The sequence below is a fragment of the Schistocerca americana genome, chromosome 6 (assembly GCF_021461395.2).
Source record: "Schistocerca americana isolate TAMUIC-IGC-003095 chromosome 6, iqSchAmer2.1, whole genome shotgun sequence".
Classification (NCBI taxonomy): Eukaryota; Metazoa; Arthropoda; class Insecta; order Orthoptera; family Acrididae; genus Schistocerca; species Schistocerca americana.
Window position 1 is genome coordinate 354,698,525 of NC_060124.1, and position 19,634 is coordinate 354,718,158.

Genomic DNA, 19,634 nt, shown 5'->3' on the forward strand with positions numbered 1-19,634 from the left:
CTGCCTCTGTCATGTTTGTCGGATTTTGTGTGTTAACCAATTTATTGCTCGGAGTGTATCGGCCTAATTTATTTATTTATTTTATTTATTTATTTATTGTTCCGTGGGACCAAATTAAGGAGAAGTCTCCATGGTCATGGAACGAGTCAATACATGAAATTATAACACGATATTAGAAACAGATAAAATGAAATATAAAAAAACATATTCAGGTGACAAGTCGTAAGTTTAAATGAAGAAAATCAACAATGTAGCACTGGAATTTGCTTAATTTTTTAGCTCTCCCAGGAGCTCCTCGACAGAATAGAAGGAGTGAGCCATGAGGAAACTCTTCAGTTTAGACTTAAAAGTGTTTGGGCTACTGCTAAGATTTTTGAGTTCGTGTGGTAGCTTATTGAAAATGGATGCAGCAGAATACTGCACTCCTTTCTGCACAAGAGTCAAGGAATTGTATTCTACATGCAGAATTGATTTCTGCCTAGTATTAACTGAGTGAAAGCTGCTAACTCCTGGAAATAGGCTAATATTGCTAACAACAAACGACATTAAAGAAAATATATACTGTGAGGGCAATGTCAGAATTCCCAGACTTTTGAATAGGGGTCGACAGAGGTCGAACTTACACCACATATAGCTCGAACAGCCCGTTTTTGAGCCAAAAATACCCTTTTTGAATCAGAAGAATTACCCCAAAAAATAATACCATACGACATAAGCCTATGAAAATATGCGAAGTAGGCTACTTTTCGTGTTGAAGTGTCACTTATTTCAGATACTGTTCTATTGGTAAATAAAGCAGCATTTAGCTTCTGAACAAGATCCTGGACATGGGCTTTCCACAACAGCTTACTATCTATCCTAACGCCTAGGAACTTGAACTGTTCCGTCTCGCTTATAATATGCCTATTCTGTCTGATCAAAATATCGGTTCTTGTTGAATTGTGAGTTAGAAACTGTAAAAACTGAGTCTTACTGTGATTTAGCATCAAATTATTTTCCACAAGCCACGAACTTATTTCATGAACTACATTATTTGTTACTGTTTCAATATTACACACAAGATCCTTTACTATCAGGCTGGTGTCATCAGCAAACAGAAATATTTTTGAATCACCCGTAATACTAGAAGGCATATCATTTATATAAATAAGAAACAGCAGTGGCCCCAGCACCGACCCTTGGGGAATGCCCCACTTAACAGCGCCCCATTGGGACTGAACATCACTACCACTCTCAATATTGCGGTGAATTACCCACTGCTTTCTGTTCTTAAAGTAAGAGGCGAACCAATTGTAAGCTACTCCCCTTACTCCATAATGATACAACTTCTGCAGTAATATTTTGTGGTCAACACAGTCAAAAGCCTTCGTTAAATCAAAGAAAACACCTAGCGTTCGCAACCTTTTATTTAATCCGTCCAAAACCTCACAGAGAAAAGAGAATATAACATTTTCAGTTGTTAAATCATTTCTAAAACCAAACTGAACATTTGACAGCAAATTATGTGAATTTAAATGCTCCAGTAACCTTGTATATACAACCTTCTCGATAACTTTAGCAAACATCGATGGCATAGAAATAGGCCTAAAATTGTCAACACTATCAGTGTCTCCCTTTTTATAAAGTGGTTTCACTACCGAGTACTTTAATCGGTCAGGAAACCGACCACTCCTAAAGGAAAAGTTACAGATATGGCTGAGAACTGGGCTAACATACATAGAACAATACTTCAGTATTCTGCTAGATACCCCGTCATATCCATGAGAGTTCTTAGTCTTTAGTGATTTAATTATTAACTCGATCTCCCTCTGTCAGTATAATGGAGGAGCATTTCAGGTAACAGTCTCGGAACACTTTTTTCTAAGAGCGCTATATGATTCCCTGTTGGGACTAGGTTTCTATTTAGTTCACCTGTTATATTCAGAAAGTGATTATTAAATACTGTACATATATGCGACTTATCAGTAACACGGACATTCGCACTACGCACTGATTCTATATCCTCGACGTGTCTCTGCAGACCAGCAACTTCCTTTACGACTGACCATATGGTTTTAATTTTATCCTGAGACTTAGCTATTCTATCTGCATACCACATACTTTTTGCCTTCCTAATAACATTTTTAAGCACCTTACAATAATGTTAGTAATGGGCTACTGCATTTAGATTTTGACTCTTTCTAACGTTTTGATATAATTGCCACTTTGTTCTACAAGATATTCTTATCCCTCTAGTCAGCCACCCAGGCTGCCTGTTTGTGCTAGTACCCTGTTTTAAACATTCTAACGGAAAGCAACTTTCAAAGAGCATGAGAAAAGTCTTGAGAAAAGCATTATATTTATCGTCTACTGTATCAGCGCTATAAACATCTTGCCACTCTTGTTCCTTTATAAGGTTTACAAAGGTCTCTACAGCAACTGGATCAGCTTTCCTGAACAGCTGATGAGCATATTTAACACGTGTTGCAGCACAAAAATCTTTTAAATACCTGAAATATGTTTTGATCTTTGGAAACTTTGATATTATTGCCTATGATCTTGAGAGGCGGTATCTGTGTACTGTAGAGCATCTTAACTATTGTTTGGTCAACCTTGTAGAATTTTATATAAGATTGCATTTCATGAGCTTTTATTTAAATGATTATTTTAGTATATAAAGTTGCCACCCTTTCACCGTAAGAGTTTCCTTAGAAGTTAAAATCAAGTTGCACCTTCGGTGGCAAGGCTAATATTTTAATTGTTAGTGTTTTGTACCATTTCCATCCCTCCTACGGGGAGGGGGGTGGCTGTGCATAGTTTGTGTGCTTGTGTAAATTGTTAAAACTCTTAGTTTAAAGTTATCTGGTGTGTTGCAGATTTGCACCAGTGTAGTCTTTTAGAGGCTGTTGTGAGCGGTCGTAACTACGGCCATGTCAAAAGGGAGCGGCTAGGTTCTCGGCCCGAAAGCTCATAATAGTCAAAATTTGTTTCTTTCTGCCTCTGAATAAATTGTAACTTTGATATTTGGAGGGTGCTTTCTGATTATAATTTTAAATCTGTTTCTTTAAAAAAAAAAAAAGCTTTTAGGCACTATTATAGTGAATAAAAATCCCATTTGCTAAAAGAAGTTTGGTTATGATTACATCATTTCCTCCCTGGCAACTACTTCCATGCTTATATAGTGTGATTAAATATGTTACTATTCTTGATGAATCGCTAGTAAATAAATAAATTCTTAAGAATATCCTTTGAAAATAAATCACGGTTCAGGTACTAGGCTACCATAAAATGATCTATTGGTCAGTTAAAGGGAAAATGTGTGTCAATGTTTTTCCTCTCCCTGCCGTACTCTCTTATGGGACTGCCGAGTTGGTGTCAGCGGTTTTAACGAACATTACTTCTCTCGCCACGTAAAGTACGAATTGTCTTGTGCCGTAGGTACGGGCGGTGGACGGCGATCGCGGTCGACCTGGCAGCATCGTGTACTCGGCATCTGGCCCGGGAGTCGACGCTGGTGATCCTGAGGGCGCGTCCTTCCGCATCGATCCCAGGACTGGGGAGATATTCGTGCTCAGGGTAAGTAGCTCTTGCGGCATCAATCCGAAATGTCTGAGAGGAGGCCTTTATGGCAACTACTCAGCAGAGAAGTTCTGCTGGTGATCTCAAAAACACTGGTTTCAACAGATAAAAAATGCAGTAGCTTGAGAAGAGAAGATATACCACGATCACACGCGGGCTAGCGGCGTTGCAGTTCCCTCGTGGCGGACATTCCACACGCATTTCGCGCAACCGAACTTCACGGTGCACTTTTTGAAACCTGGTAGTCACGGAAGGCAGGATTCGGTTACGATTGTGGACGGGGCCGTAATCAGTTACTACTGGTTGCCTTTTGCTTCTACACACATTTATTTTAAAACGGTAATTCCAGACTCAGAAATAAATCAAGATATCACACGTTATTAATGAAGGAATAAACAACTGTGTAATTAATAGTGCTTTCAGTGCGTTACAATTTACCACATGAGCATAAAATACAGACACAGCAAATGTTGTTTTAAAAACAAGCCAATGTGATCCCAATTAGAATTTTAAGGAAAGTAACCACAGTCACGGCTGAAGGCCTTTAACACCAAGAACGGCAATTATAAAAAATTTAACAAACATACTGTAAAACAGCAATGCAATAGCAAAGGTTAATTTAAAAAGACAGGCAACTGATCACCAAACGGTTGAGACAAAATGATGATAAACTTGGTAGCACAACCATTAAAACCTGCTGTAACGACAAGAATGGCAATTATATAAAAAATTTAAAAAATATACAGTAAAACAGCAAACAGAACAGCAAAGGTTAATTTAAAAGGACAAGCAACTGATCATTAAACAGGTGACACAGAATGATGGTAAACTTGGTAGCACAATCATTTAAACCTGCTGTAACGCCAAGAATGGCAGTTATATAAAATATTTAGAAGCATACAATAAAACAGTAAATACAATAATAAAACACAAGGGCCAGTCACAGATGGTGCACCAGGAATCGACCTCTGAGTAGGTCAGGCAAAAAACACTTTCGCGTGTGATGAGATAGGCCGCCAAGAGTTGCATTCACTTCACAAGATGGTAACTCAGACTAGTGGCAATTTAACGAATGACTAATGATAATCTTGCTGAGGCACCTGATGTCCAATAAACCAAATGCAAAGGTGTAAAAAAACGCCATAGCCGGAACCGGTGGTCTCGACTCCGCCCACAGAATACTGTGCTTAGAGCGCCCGGAACGAGAAAGGAATCACTACCACCAAAGTAGAAGAATCGCCAACCAACACTAACTCCCAGAGCAAGTAACTGGGGCGTTAGCGGACACGAGGTAGGAAAAATATCTCTGGTTGGACTTAATAAATAGTAACAAACTGAACGCAATAAATAGTAATTAGAAGTCCAGGAAAACTAATCAGATCCGCTTTCCCCAAGCACTCCACTCGCTGCTCTTCGCCTCGGCAACACTACGAACAGCAACACGAACCCAAGTCACTGGAGAATCACAAGATCTCGCAATGGTGGAGGTTTCTCTACATGAATACAAATGCACTCAACTTAAAGCTTGCAGTATCCGGTTTACGACGAGGTCGTGCATCCTCGTGACCACAGGCCTTCGATCCGGCAGTCCATGCGCGCCGCCAGCGGTCCTGGCGTGTTCTCGCACTGTGCGGTCCTGTCTCCTCCTGAGTCCCCAACCGAACTCCACACTGACATGACCCGGAAGAACAACGACGTCGCCTCAAAGATAGGGCCACAGTTACTACATATAGATAACCGCCGCTGCTGCCACTAGCGGATAGGCAACACTTGCGAAACCAAGTGGCGCCAGTCAGCACGAGAAGAAGACAAACAACCGTAACCATGTCAGCTAAACGATATGGTCTTGTCTCCAACAGAGGACGGAAACCTACAAACAGCACCAACGCGAACCGCAGCATGGCTCACATTTCCTCCCTTACAAACTTTCTTGCCAGTAATCAATGACAGTTGTAAAGCAACAGGAACATAAACGCGAGGGCTATTCGGAAAGCAAGGTCCGATCGATAGTTAAACGGAAATCACAGTGAAAATCCGATGAAGTTGCATATATGTGGTGGACATCTCTAGTATGCCCGTCAATCGCGTCATGTCGCTTTTTTGAGTTCTGAGCACACAGCGAGCATGTAAGGATGCCTGGAAAATTGTGTCTCCCGCCAAACATGAGTGCCTGTGAGAGATTTCGCGTGATTTCATGCAGCTTACACAGCCTAACTGACATGCACTTCCTTCATCGTGATAGCTGTCGTGTGCGCACTGCAGCTGCAATCAGGACGCTTCTGCAGTGTTTTCGATGGGAAGTGCTCGATCACTCACCATACAGCCCGGGCTCGATTCCCCCTGATTTTCATCTCTGCTTACATGAACTGCTGGCTAGGAAGACAACATTTTGGCACAGACAACGAGGTACAGTTCAGCGAGGAGAATTGGCAGACAGCTCAGGTGGCTGCCTTCTGTGACGAGGGTATTGGAAAGTTGGTACAGTCCAACGACAAATGTCTCATTCGAAGTGGCGACTACGTAGAGAAGTAACTGGAAGGAGTCCCTAACTGCTGCAAATAAAACATCTTTGATTTGCACTGTGGTTCCCATTTCCCGACCGATCTGACGTTACTTTCCGAATAGCCCTCGTATAACTAGAAGTAGAAATTATTTAAACTTCCTGGCAGATTAAAACTGTGTGCCGGACCGAGACTCGAACTCGGGACCTTTGCCTTACGCGGGCAAGTGCTCTGTATGTGTGCCGGACCGAGTAAGGCAAAGGTCCCGAGTTCGAGTCTCGGTCCGGCATACAGTTTTAATCTGCCAGGAAGTTTCATATCAGTGCACACTCCGCTGCGGAGTGAAATTCTCATTCTAGAAATTATTTACGTTATCCTTCACTCAGCCTGTGTGTGGCACAGAACGACTGATGTTTTCAGCCATAAAAAACTTTGGCTACCTGTTCAGTGACACACAGAAAGAAAGAAATAATAAAATTCACTTCAAACACAAACTTAAATAATATCTGTTTGACAACTTCCCTTTCTCCACAGAAGCACTTCTGAATAATGTGTGTGTTTTAGAGAGGGAGAGAGAGAGAGATTTGAACATAGTTTAACATAAAAGGAAGCGGCAATTAAGAAGGCTGTAGCCTATGCCCAATATTACACAGTCTGTACACAGAGCAAGATGGGAAGATGACCAATGCGAAATCTGGAGAGGAAATTCAAGGTCAAGAAGGTATAATAAAACTTCGACAATTGTCGATGACAATGTAATTCTGCCACACAAAACTAAAGCCAAGGAAGCTCAGTTGAACACAATGGATAGTGCCTTAAAAAGAGGTTGTAACAACAACAAAAGTTAAACAGGAGTAATGGTGTGTAATATAATAAAATCATACACTAATTCGCTATTACGAATATGGACAGCCATCAGCTGTAGAATGGAATGACGAGAATGAAAATTTGTGCCGGATCGGGAATCCAACCCTGATTCTCGCTTATACGCTATCCTGTCCAAAGGAACTTTGCATCATAATTCGGAATAACATAGACTGTGCAATATCGTATAATAAAGTCAGGTGATACGCATTGAATTGCGTGAGGAAAGTGCGAGTTTTCTTTTGCGGGCAGGAAAAAATTTATTATGTCAACCTAAAGAATATACAAAATTGGGAGACTTGAAATACGAAAAACCGATTTACTGAAAAAGATAAATATGTTTTAATTGAATACAAATTTAATTTTAGTGAGTCTTTTCCAAACGTATTTGTCTGGAATGTAACCTTGCAAAAGATGGACGATAAGCATTTCAGATAAGGAGAGAAGTTTCTGAAATGTGGTGCTGCAGAATAATGCTAAAAATTCGATGGGTAGATCACATAACTATGAGGAAGTGTCGAATGGAACTGAAGAGAAAAGAACTTACGGCGCAAATCGGCTATGCGAAGGGATCTGTTGATAGGACACATCCTGAGGCATCGAGACAACGACAGTATGCTACTGGTGAGAAGTGACCGGGGGGCGGGGGGGGGAGGGGGCGGGGGATGGGGGGAAGACTACAAATTGACCACAGTACGCAGGCTCAAGTGTGGATGTAGGTTGCAGTAGTTATGAAGAAATGAATACTGCTGCATACCAAAGACTTGCGTCACGAGCTGTATCAAACTAGCCTTCGGACTGGAGACCACAACTACAAGCAGAAATCACTGTAAGAAAAAAATAGAAACTTGAGTCAAATATACGAATATGGATTGAGGAAGGAGGCATGCTAGGGTAGTACGTACAGTTGTGCAAAGTCACTGTGCCAGGGTGGCGTAGTGGTTAGCTCATCTACCTAGTGAGCAGGAGACCCGGGTTCGAATCCCAGCCTTGGTATAAATTTTCATTCGTTGTTTCAGTCTGCATATATACATCATAGATGTTTGAGACTTGCTGAGATCTCTAGAACCATATGATTTCATTTAATTAAAATACAGGGAGGGTCAAATAAAAGTGGCACGGAGGAGTGGATACAATTGTACGTGAAGGCATGCATATAACCACACCCCGTGATGCGCATACCACGTGTGCGCCCGCCACATGATGCACACCGGTTCAGAGCGTAGTGCGGGCTGTGTCAGTGCGAGAGGAGCAGTGCAAATGGGACGATGATACTCACAGTGGAGCAGCGGTTCGTGACAACAAAGTCGTGGAAACGGTGTGGTCAGTTGTTCGCTGAGAATTTTAATAGTGTCAAAGTGCCATCAAAGAGTGCCACGCAACACTTAGTCCAAAAATGGCTCCAGACAAGATCTATTTTGAACGAGTCAAAAAACATTCCGAAAAGTGCCCGCATACCAGAAAATTTCGCTGCAGTTCACCAGAAAATGCATCAGATTTATACCAAGTCAACCCCAACGCCTGTCGCAAGGGATCAGCATATCACGTCGACCATGCAGACGAATACTCCACCCGGACCTGCACATGCATCCCTACCGTGTGCCTGTTGTTCATGCGCCGGCCGCGGTGGTGTGGCGGTTCTGGCGCTGCAGTCCGGAACCGCGGGACTGCTACGGTCGCAGGTTCGAATCCTGCCTCGGGCATGGGTGTGTGTGATGTCCTTAGGTTAGTTAGGTTTAAGTAGTTCTAAGTTCTAGGGGACTTGTGACCTGAGATGTTGAGTCCCATAGTGCTCAGAGCCATTTGAATTTTTTTGTTGTTCATGCACTAAAACCAGCAAATGCTCCTCAGCGCCACCAGTTTAGTGAGTGGCTGTTCACTGAGGTAACAATGAATGGCTCGGACATGGATCAGTTCTTTATGTCGGATGAAGCCTGGTTTCACCTGAGTGGTTATGTCAACTTGCAGAATCATAGGTTCTTGACAGCAGAGAATCCGCATAACTTCCACGAAACACATTTTCAGAAAGTTGAGATTTGATATGGAGTATCTGCACGCCACATTATTGGTCCCATCTTCTTTCATCAGATGCTGACTTTGGTGGGTTACATTGCTATTATTTTGAAACTACGAGAGGCGTTTGAAAAGTCCGTGCAAAAATAAAAATTACTTACGTGTGTGGGGTATATCTTTTTTATTTTTCGACATAGTCTCCTTTTAGATTTATACACTTCGTCCAACGCTGTTCTGATTTGTTGATCCATTCTGAATAATAGGAATTGTCCAAGACTGCAAAATAGCTATTAGTTGCTGCAATCACCTCCTCATTTGAATAAAATCGGTGTCCCAGCAGCCATTTCCTCAAATTGGGGAACAAATAGTAGTCCGAGAGAGCCAAGTCTGGAGAATAGGGGGGGGATGTGAAACGAGTTGTAATCCCATTTCCATTAATTTTGCGACCACAACTGCTGAGGTGTGTGTGCTGGCGCATTGTAGTGATGGAAAAGGACTTTCTGCTGTACAATCGCCGGCGTTTTCCTAGCAGCTCGGTTTTCAAACGGTCCAATAATGATGAATGATATTCACCTGTAATAGTTTTACCCTTTTCCAGATAGTCGATGAGGATTATCCCTTGCAAATCCCAAAAGACAGTCGCCATAAACTTTCCGGCTGAAGGAATGGTCTTCGCCTTTTTTGGTGTAGATTCTCGCTTGGTAACCCGTTGTTTAGATTGTTATTTGGTCTCACGAGTATAATAATGTATCCATGTTTCACCCACAGTGACGAAACGACGCTTAAAGTCCCGCGGATTCTTCCTGAACAGCTGCAAACCATGCTTGCAACACTTCACACGATTATGTTTTTGGTCAAGCGTGAGCAATCGCGGAACCCATCTTGCGGATAGCTTTCTCATGTCCAAATGTTTATGCCAAATATTATGTAACCTTTCATTCGAGATGCCCACAGCTCTAGCAATCTCACAAACCTTAACTCTTCTGTCATCCATCACCATATCATGGATTTTATCAATGATTTGTTGAGTCGTAACTTCAACAGGGCGTCCAGAACGTTCAGCATCACTTGTGCCCATATAGCCACTCCGAAAATGTTGAAACCACTTATAAACTGTTTTAATCAAAGGTGCAGAGTCACCATAATGTTTCTCAAGCTTCTCTTTAGTCACCTGAGGCGATTTGCCTTTCATAAAGTAATATTTAATCACCAAAAGAAATTCTTTTTCGTCCATTTTTTGACGATCACTCCAGTTCCTTGATTCACACGAATGTCGAACACAAAGAAATAGACCAATATGGCTGAAACTTGGTGTGCATTCTTTCCAAAGATGCTACTAACTAAACATGACCTAGATACGTGCCGGTGGTGCCATTTCTCTGGCTTTGCACGGACTTTTCAAACGCCCCTAGTATTTGAGGCAGCATTAACGGAGATGGAAAGAACCTTCAGTTACGTCCAACACGATGGAGCAAATATCCTCGGAGCAAATGAACACAATCTTCACGCCTGACAGAGTCGTTAGCAGAGGACAGACTAGTCGTGGCCCTAGCTGGCCACCCAGGTCAACTGATCTGTCAGTGTGCGATTACTTTGTGTGGAGAGCCCGCTAGTCTAAGACGTTTCGCAACCCCCATAGTCTTCAAGAACCGCAGCAGAACATTTCGGATGAGATTGCAGCAATTCCAGCAGTCCAGCTTAGATCTACCTTCAGTACTTTGCTGAACAGGAGCTAAAAGTGCTGAGAGACGAATGGTGGTCACTTTCAACATCTGCTATAGTCATCTTAGTACTGTATTTCCTTTCCCCTGCTGTGTTTCTTTGTACCTTCGAACTCTGTTCTCCGGGCCACTTTTCTTTGCTCCACCCTGTACAGTAATGGTCAGCAAGTTGTCCTGTTTTCACTGAGAAAGTGTACTATAACTGTAAAACTGCCGTGGTAGATATCATAGGGAGAGATAGCAACTATGATTCACGGAATATGCAGATAACCAGACTGACAGTAGGCCTAGTCCTTTGTTGACTCTCAGAACTGTCTCGGAGCCAGTTTATTTTGCAGCCCCTGGACCGCGATCCTCCTGCGGGGCGATCTCTGTGGCGGCTGACGGCGTTCGCTCAGGATGAGGAGGGCACTGGACTCGTCGGCTACACGGACGTCCACCTGCAGCTCACCGACGTCAACGACAACGCGCCAGCCTTCCCCGAAGACTGCTGCCGCGCAGAGGTCGTCGAGAACGCGCCAGCCGGTGAGCTGTTCACGTCACCTCCCTCAATACATTCAGTTGATAGTTGACCACTATCTTTAGTTATTCGATTACTGCACCTGTCGAAGTATCTCCCTCTGCTGCAGTCTTTCATTCACGACCACATCTATGCGTTCCCTCCTTGGCAACTATGGACGCCAGTGCTAGTTTCCCGGTGTCCACGGAATGGAGGGTATTTCTCAAGTCTACATCTACATCTACGTTATTACTCTGCTATTCACAATAAAGTGCCCGGCAGAGGGTTCAATGAACCACCTTCAAGCTCTCTCTACCGTTCCACTCTCGAACGGCACGCGGGAAAAACGAGCACTTAAATTTTTCTGTGCCAGCCCTGATTTCTCTTATTTTATGGTGATGATCATTTCTCCCTATGCAGGTGGTTGCCAACAGAATGTTTTCGCAATCAGAGGAGAAAACTGGTGATTGAAATTTCATGAGAAGATCCCTCCGTAACGAAAAAGTCTTTGTTTTAATGATTGCCACTCCAATTCACGTATCATGTCTGTGACACTATCTCCCGTATTTAGCGATAATACAAAATGAGCAGCGCTTCTTTGTACTTTTTCGATGTCATCCGTCAGTCCCATCCGATGCCGATCCCACACCGCACAGCAATACTTCAGAATAGGGCGGACAAGCGTGGTGTAAGCAATCTCTTTAGTAGAGCTGTTGTAGCTTCTAACTGTTCTGCCAATGAATCGCAGTCTTTGGTTTGCTCTACCCACAATATTATCTATGTGATCGTTCCAATTTACGTTATTTGTAATTGTAATTCCTAAGTATTTAGTTGAATTTACAGCCTTCAGATTCGTGTGACTTACCGCGTAATCGAAATTTAGCTGAATTCTTTTAGTACTCATGTGAATAACTTCACACTTTTCCTTATTCCGGGTCAACTGCCACTCTTCTCACCATACAGATATCTTATCTGAATCATTTTGCAAGTCGTTTGGATCATCGGTTAACTTTGCAAGACGGTAAATGACAGCAGCATCTGCAAACAATCTAAGACGGCTACTCAGATTGTCTCTTATGTCGTTAAAATAGATCAAGAACAATAGAGAGCCTATAAGACTTCCTTGGGGAACGACGGATATTACTTCTGTTTTATTTGATGACTTTTCATCTGTTACTACGAACTGTGACCTTTCTGACAGAAAATCACGAATCCAGTCGCACAACTGAGGTGATACTCCGTAGGCATGCAGTTTGGTTAGAATACGCTTTTGAGGAACGGTGTCGAAAGCCTTCTGGAAGTCTAAAAAAAATGGAATCAATTTGACATCGCCTGTCGATTACTTCATGGGTATAAAGAGCTAGTTGTGTTTCACAACAACGATATTTTCTGAATCCGTGCTGACTATGTGTCAATAAATCGTTTTCTTCGAGGTACTTCATAATGTTCGAATACAGTATATGTTCCAAAACCCTACTGTAAATCGACGTTAGTGATACAGGCCTTTAATTCAGCGGATTACTCCTACTTCCCTTTTTGGGTATTGATGTGACTTGAGCAATGAAATGATGGGTCGTTATTTTCATTATCCTTCAAAATGAATTGCTGTCGGAAGCTTACTAAGGAGATTTTCTTGTAACGACAGGTGTTTTCCAGCACCTTTTGGAAATATAGTTTTGAATAACTCTAGCAAAAATCAGCTATTTGCTGAAGAGTGCTTTTAGCGGAAGCAGCAAATAGAAATGTCCGAATTCTGTTTCGGAGGCTGACTGCCTGGAAGAACTGAATGTTAAGACAAATTTAGTGGCGCTGCTTGGAGCTCGCAAAATCGAGAGGTCAGTTACCAGTTCTCAGGGCAATAGGAATCAAGTCTTGGGGCCTGTGGAGTGGAGGTTATGTCTTCTGATGCGTGTATAAAATCAGGAATGAGAGACCCTCAGTAAGCTATTCTGTAAGTATAGAAATCTACATGAACTCAAAAGTGTGTCCCTGCCCACAAGCGTAAAATTTGTCCGAGTAACTGTCTGTTGTTCTGGACGAGTGTTGCAGTTTAGTGATTGAGCACGTTCTCGGTGGGCAGACGCCTCTTATCAGGATAGCAGGTTGTGGAGCCATTAGCTAGATGGAGATGTTGTTTAATCTTTTCATTGCCAATTTTTTCAGAGTTCAGGACGTTAACGTATGGTTATTTTAATTAATGTCGTAGTCAGAAGAAAAGTATGAAAAAAGCGTCAATACATACGCGAAATTCATTGAGTCGAGTTGTCTGAGAAGACACGACGACAACCCGTTTTGCACTTGTTCACTGGGTTGCCTATATGCAGGCACGAACTAATTCGGTGCGACGTTACGGGGAGTATTATTTGTCTCCATGTTCTGACACGCCTGTCGTTTGGTGCAACTACTCCGTGGCGCGTATTACGAATCAAAACCTAGAGAGATCCTCTATGAACTGACTTCTGACATTTTTCTGTATGTCTTCTGGTTTTCAAGCAGTCATCTTACGAAACCCTGATGATCTATCATGGTTCAAATGGCTCTAAGCACTATGGGACATAACATCTGAGGTCATCAGTTCCCTAGACTTAGAACTATTTAAACCTAACTAACCTAAGGACATCACACATCCATGTCCGAGGCAGCATTCGAACTTGCGCCTGTAGCAGCAGCGCGGTTCCGGACTGAAGCGCCTAGAACCGCTCGGCCACAATGGCCGTCGATCTATCATGTAAAGTATACATACAAGTGGTAGTGAAAGGCTTAATAAGCTAGACAAACTTGGCGAGGTCTAACACACTGAGGTGACATACGTCATGGGACATCACGTAGACATGGCATAAAACGACAGTGCATTCGCGGAGTTGTCATTTGAACTCATGTAATTAGGTGAAACGGTTTCCTATGTGACTGTGGCGGCACGACGGATATTAACAGACTTCGAATGTGGAATTATAGTTGGAGCTAGGCGCACGGAACATCCCGTTTCGGAAATCGCCAGGGAATTCAATTTTTCGAGATCTACATGGTCATGAGTGTGCCAAGAATACCAACCTTCAGGCACTACTTCTCACCAGAGGCAACTCTGTGGCTGACAGCCTTCGCTTAACGACCGAGAGCAGCAGGATTGTGTAGAGCTGTCAGTGCTAACAAACAAGCAACACTGCATGAAATAACCTCAGAAGTTAATATGCGACGTACGATGAACGTATGCTTTAGGACAGTGCGGCCAAGTTTGGCATTAATGCGTTATGGCAGCAGATTACCGACGCAAGTGCCTTTGCCAACAGTATGACATCGCCTGCACTGCCTCTCTCGGGCTCGTAGCCATATGGGTTGGACCCTACACGAATGCAAAGCCGTGGCCTGGTCAGATGAGTCTCAGTTTCAGTCGGTAAGAGCTAAATGATAGGGTGCGAGTGTGGCGCAAACCCCACGAAGCCATGGACCTAAAGCACTGCGCAAGCTGGTGGTGGCTTCATAATGGTGTGTGCTGTGCGTACATGGAATGGGCTGCGTCCACTGGTCCAACTGAACTGATCATTGATTGAAAATACACTCCTGGAAATGGAAAAAAGAACACATTGACACCGGTGTGTCAGACCCACCATACTTGCTCCGGACACTGCGAGAGGGCTGTACAAGCAATGATCACACGCACGGCACAGCGGACACACCAGGAACCGCGGTGTTGGCCGTCGAATGGCGCTAGCTGCGCAGCATTTGTGCACCGCCGCCGTCAGTGTCAGCCAGTTTGCCGTGGCATACGGAGCTCCATCGCAGTCTTTAACACTGGTAGCATGCCGCGACAGCGTGGACGTGAACCGTATGTGCAGTTGACGGACTTTGAGCGAGGGCGTATATTGGGCATGCGGGAGGCCGGGTGGGCGTACCGCCGAATTGCTCAACACGTGGGGCGTGAGGTCTCCACAGTACATCGATGTTGTCGCCAGTGGTCGGCGGAAGGTGCACGTGCCCGTCGACCTGGGACCGGACCGCAGCGACGCACGGATGCACGCCAAGACCGTAGGATCCTACGCAGTGCCGTAGGGGACCGCACCGCCACTTCCCTGCAAATTAGGGACACTGTTGCTCCTGGGGTATCGGCGAGGACCATTCGCAACCGTCTCCATGAAGCTGGGCTACGGTCCCGCACACCGTTAGGCCGTCTTCCGCTCACGCCCCAACATCGTGCAGCCCGCCTCCAGTGGTGTCGCGACAGGCGTGAATGGAGGGACGAATGGAGACGTGTCGTCTTCAGCGATGAGAGTCGCTTCTGCCTTGGTGCCAATGATGGTCGTATGCGTGTTTGGCGCCGTGCAGGTGAGCGCCACAATCAGGACTGCATACGACCGAGGCACACAGGGCCAACACCCGGCATCATGGTGTGGGGAGCGATCTCCTACACTGGCCGTACACCACTGGTGATCGTCGAGGGGACACTGAATAGTGCACGGTACATCCAAACCGTCATCGAACCCATCGTTCTACCATTCCTAGACCGGCAAGGGAACTTGCTGTTCCAACAGGACAATGCACGTCCGCATGTATCCCGTGCCACCCAACGTGCTCTAGAAGGTGTAAGTCAACTACCCTGGCCAGCAAGATCTCCGGATCTGTCCCCCATTGAGCATGTTTGGGACTAGATAAAGCGTCGTCTCACGCGGTCTGCACGTCCAGCACGAACGCTGGTCCAACTGAGGCGCCAGGTGGAAATGGCATGGCAAGCCGTTCCACAGGACTACATCCAGCATCTCTACGATCGTCTCCATGGGAGAATAGCAGCCTGCATTGCTGCGAAAGGTGGATATATACTGTACTAGTGCCGACATTGTGCATGCTCTGCTGCCTGTGTCTATGTGCCTGTGGTTCTGTCAGTGTGATCATGTGATGTATCTGACCCCAGGAATGTGTCAATAAAGTTTCCCCTTCCTGGGACAATGAATTCACGATGTTCTTATTTCAATTTCCAGGAGTGTAGTTACGTTCGGCTGCTTGGAGACCATTTGCCACCATTCATGGACATCTTGTTCCCAAACGACGGAATTTTTATTGATAACAATACGCCATGTCACTGGGCCACAATTGTTCTATATTGGTTTGAACAAGATTCCGGACAATTCGAGTGAATGATTTGGCTATTCATCGAACGTTTATAGGACATAATCGAGAGATCAGTCCGTGCACAAAATCCTGCCGTGGCGGCACTTTCGTAATTATGGACGGCTATACAGACATCATGGCTCAATATTTCTGCAGGGGAGTTCTAATGGTTTGTTAAGTCCATGCCACGTCGAGTTACTGCACTGCGCTGGGCAAAAGGAGGTCCGACACGGTATTAGGAGGTAACCCATGACGTCACCTCACTTTACATCTCAGTGCCAGTGAACGGGTTAATGAGCGAGACGGACTTGGCGAGTTCTAATAGAAGACAATACATTTCGTTTGTTCCCGTTTCACCTTGTAAATGTAGAGTTTTTGAGTGCTCCTTACACCTTTGTTTACTTTAAACCGTTATACCGTTTAGTTTATGGAGGATGTTATTGGCGAGAGTTGGTAGGAACCAATTGGGGAGAGCGTAGTGACAGTTGTGGGTGCTAGTTTTCCAATATAGCCGTCGGAGTTGAGGGTCTTTTGAAAGTAGTGGAATTGTTCTTTGCGTCAAGGACTTTGGTATAGTTGTAGCGACAATTTTATACCTGTCTCACGCGAATAAAGCGAGTCTGGCGACTCTTCTTAGGACTAATTTAGTAGTTCGAAAGCTTAGAGCAGTGGTCGTCAATCATTTTTGTTCAAGGGTCAATACTGACGTTGGGTGGCGGCACCTTGGGCTACATACATATCGACCTTGTTATTAATACGTAACGTACATAAATTAGCGTGGTACGAGCGCCCAATACACTAACTCTAGTAACGGCGTGACAAGTTAGCCATCGGCTGCAAAGTATTGATCGCTAAAAGTCGGCACCATTCGGAACACTTCGCGTCGACTGTTCTGTTTCAGAATCCTGTCAACATCAGAGATTCCAAAGTTGTGACCCTGTAACGGCCTGACGAAGTGTTATGTTGTCTGTCTGAGCGGATGATTAATTGACTCATCGCAATAATTATATTTAAGTGCATTATGGAATATGAGACACGATAAATGTTTCGGATGTAATTTTTCTTCTACTCATTACGTTGTGTTACAACCATCTTAATTTAAAGTTATTTTCCGTGCTGAAAATACAAAGTAATTCCGTGATGATATTACTGACTTTCAAGGATAATGTAAGACGCTAAATGCATAAATTTAAGGTAAAGGATCCTGGTCCGGAAACGACTGAGTCGAAAGCTATAATCGAAAATGATTCTGATGCCTCTGATAGTGGAATCTACATCTACGCGATTACTCTGCTATTCACAATAAAGTGCATGGCGGAGGGTTCAATTGACCACCTTCAAGCTCGCTCTACCGTTCCACTCTCGAACGGCACGCGGGAAAAACGAGCACTTAAATTTTTCTGTGCGAGCCCTGATTTCTCTTATTTTATGGTGATGATCATTTCTCCTTATGCAGGTGGGTGCCAACAGAATGTTTTCGCAATCAGAGGAGAAAACTGGTGATTGAAATTTCATGAGAAGATCCCGTCGCAACGAAAAAGTCTTTGTTTTAAGGATTGCCACTCCAATTCACGTATCATGTCTGTGACACTATCTCCCGTATTTAGCGATAATACAAAATGAGCTGCCCTTCTTTGTACTTTTTCGATGTCATCCGTCAGTCCCATCCGATGCCGATCCCACACCGCACAGCAATACTCCAGAATAGGGCGGACAAGCGTGGTGTAAGCAATCTCTTTAGTAGAGCTGTTGTAGCTTCTAAGTCTTCTGCCAATGAATCGCAGTCTTTGGTTTCCTCTACCCACAATATTATCTATGTGATCGTTCCAATTTAGGTTATTAGTAATTGTAATTCCTAAGTATTTAGTTGAATTTACAGCCTTCAGATTTGTGTGACTTACCGCGTAATCGAAATTTAACTGATTTCTTTTAGTACTCTGGTGTATAATTTCACATTTTTTCTTATTCACGGTCAATTGCCACTTTTCGCACCATAGAGATATCTTATCTAAATCATTTTGCGAGTCGTTTCGATCATCTGATGACTTTACAAGCTTACTGACAGCGCAAACAATCCAAGACGGCTACTCAAATTATCTCCTATGTCGTTAATATAGATCAGGAACAATAGAGGGCCTATAACACTTCCTTGGGGAACGCCAGATATTACTTCTGTTTTATTGGATGACTTTCTGTTTATTGCTACGAACTGTAACCTTTCTGACACGAAATCACGAATACAGTCGCACAACTGAGGTGATACCCTGTGGGGAACGGTGTCGAAAGCCTTATGGAAATCTAAAAATATGGAATAAATTTGACATCCTCTGTCGATAGCACTTATTACTTCATGAGTAGAAAGAGCCATATTTGTGATTCACAAGAACAATATTTTCTGAAACCGTGTTGACTATCTGTCAACAAATCGTTTTCTTCGAGGTACTTCATAATATTAGAATACAGTATATGTTCCAAAACACTACTGCAAATCGGTGACATAGGCCTGCAATTCAGCGGATTACTCCTACTTCCCCTTTTGGGTGTTGGTGTCACTTGAGCAATTTTCTAGTCTTTAGGTACTGATCTTTCTGTGAGCGCGTGCTTGTATATAATTGCTAAATACTGTTTTTGCTAAGATAGGGTAGGCAACTTTCGGAGATGATAGTACGACCAAAACAAGAAAAAAATTTCCAGTAAACATAGAGCTCAAAAATGCATGCCTTCAGAGCTATAAGCATTTGTTCATCTTCGCTACAGTGTAACATACAGTATCTCTTCTACTGAACAAGTGCACACAGCTCTTAAGGTATGCATTTTAGAGCTCGGACATTTTTGTCTTGGTTTTGTACACACACTACTCATCTAAAATTTGGAAACTACACTCATGTTTAGAAAAAAAACAGAACCCCTTGAACGACTACAGACGTTTATATTCACAGGATATGTACATAAGAATGTTTTTCAGGTATGATTAGCGTTTATGTCGCCTATGTTCAGCATGCGGCCTTTTGCCTAGTAGGCACAGGATTCGCCATGTGTGATGACGTCGATGGGTATAATGCGCGAATGGCGTCCTGTGGTATAGCCATCATGTTGCATTCACCTGGTTCCAAAGTTCATCTGTGATGGTTGGCACTGGGTCACAGCGCCCCACCAGTGATTTCACCATGTCCCACTCATTTTCGATTGGTGACAAGTCTGGTGGTCTGGCAGACCAGGGCAAAAGCCAACATCCTGTGACACGCAGAAGGCACGTGTTTGTGCAGCAACACGTGGTCGTGCATTGTATTGTTGAAAAATGGCGTCTGGGATGTTGTGCAGAAGGAGTATGGCTACGGGTCGCAGGGTGCCATTAACGTAGGTCACAATGCCCTGGAC

At 43.7% G+C, this 19,634-nt stretch overlaps 1 protein-coding gene and 1 non-coding gene across 2 annotated transcripts in view; both read left to right on the plus strand.

The window, feature by feature from the left end:
• Nucleotides 1-19,634, plus strand: part of LOC124620144 (neural-cadherin-like) — a 198,212-nt gene that overhangs the window by 88,198 nt on the left and 90,380 nt on the right. Inside the window, exons 4-5 of the mRNA XM_047146814.1 lie at nucleotides 3,418-3,555; nucleotides 10,996-11,182. Of these exons, the coding sequence (XP_047002770.1) occupies nucleotides 3,418-3,555; nucleotides 10,996-11,182 (325 nt within the window). The remainder of the gene's footprint in view (nucleotides 1-3,417; nucleotides 3,556-10,995; nucleotides 11,183-19,634) is intronic.
• Trnat-agu lies at nucleotides 7,848-7,919 on the plus strand. Its single transcript has one exon. It is a non-coding gene; the product is annotated as a tRNA-Thr (tRNA).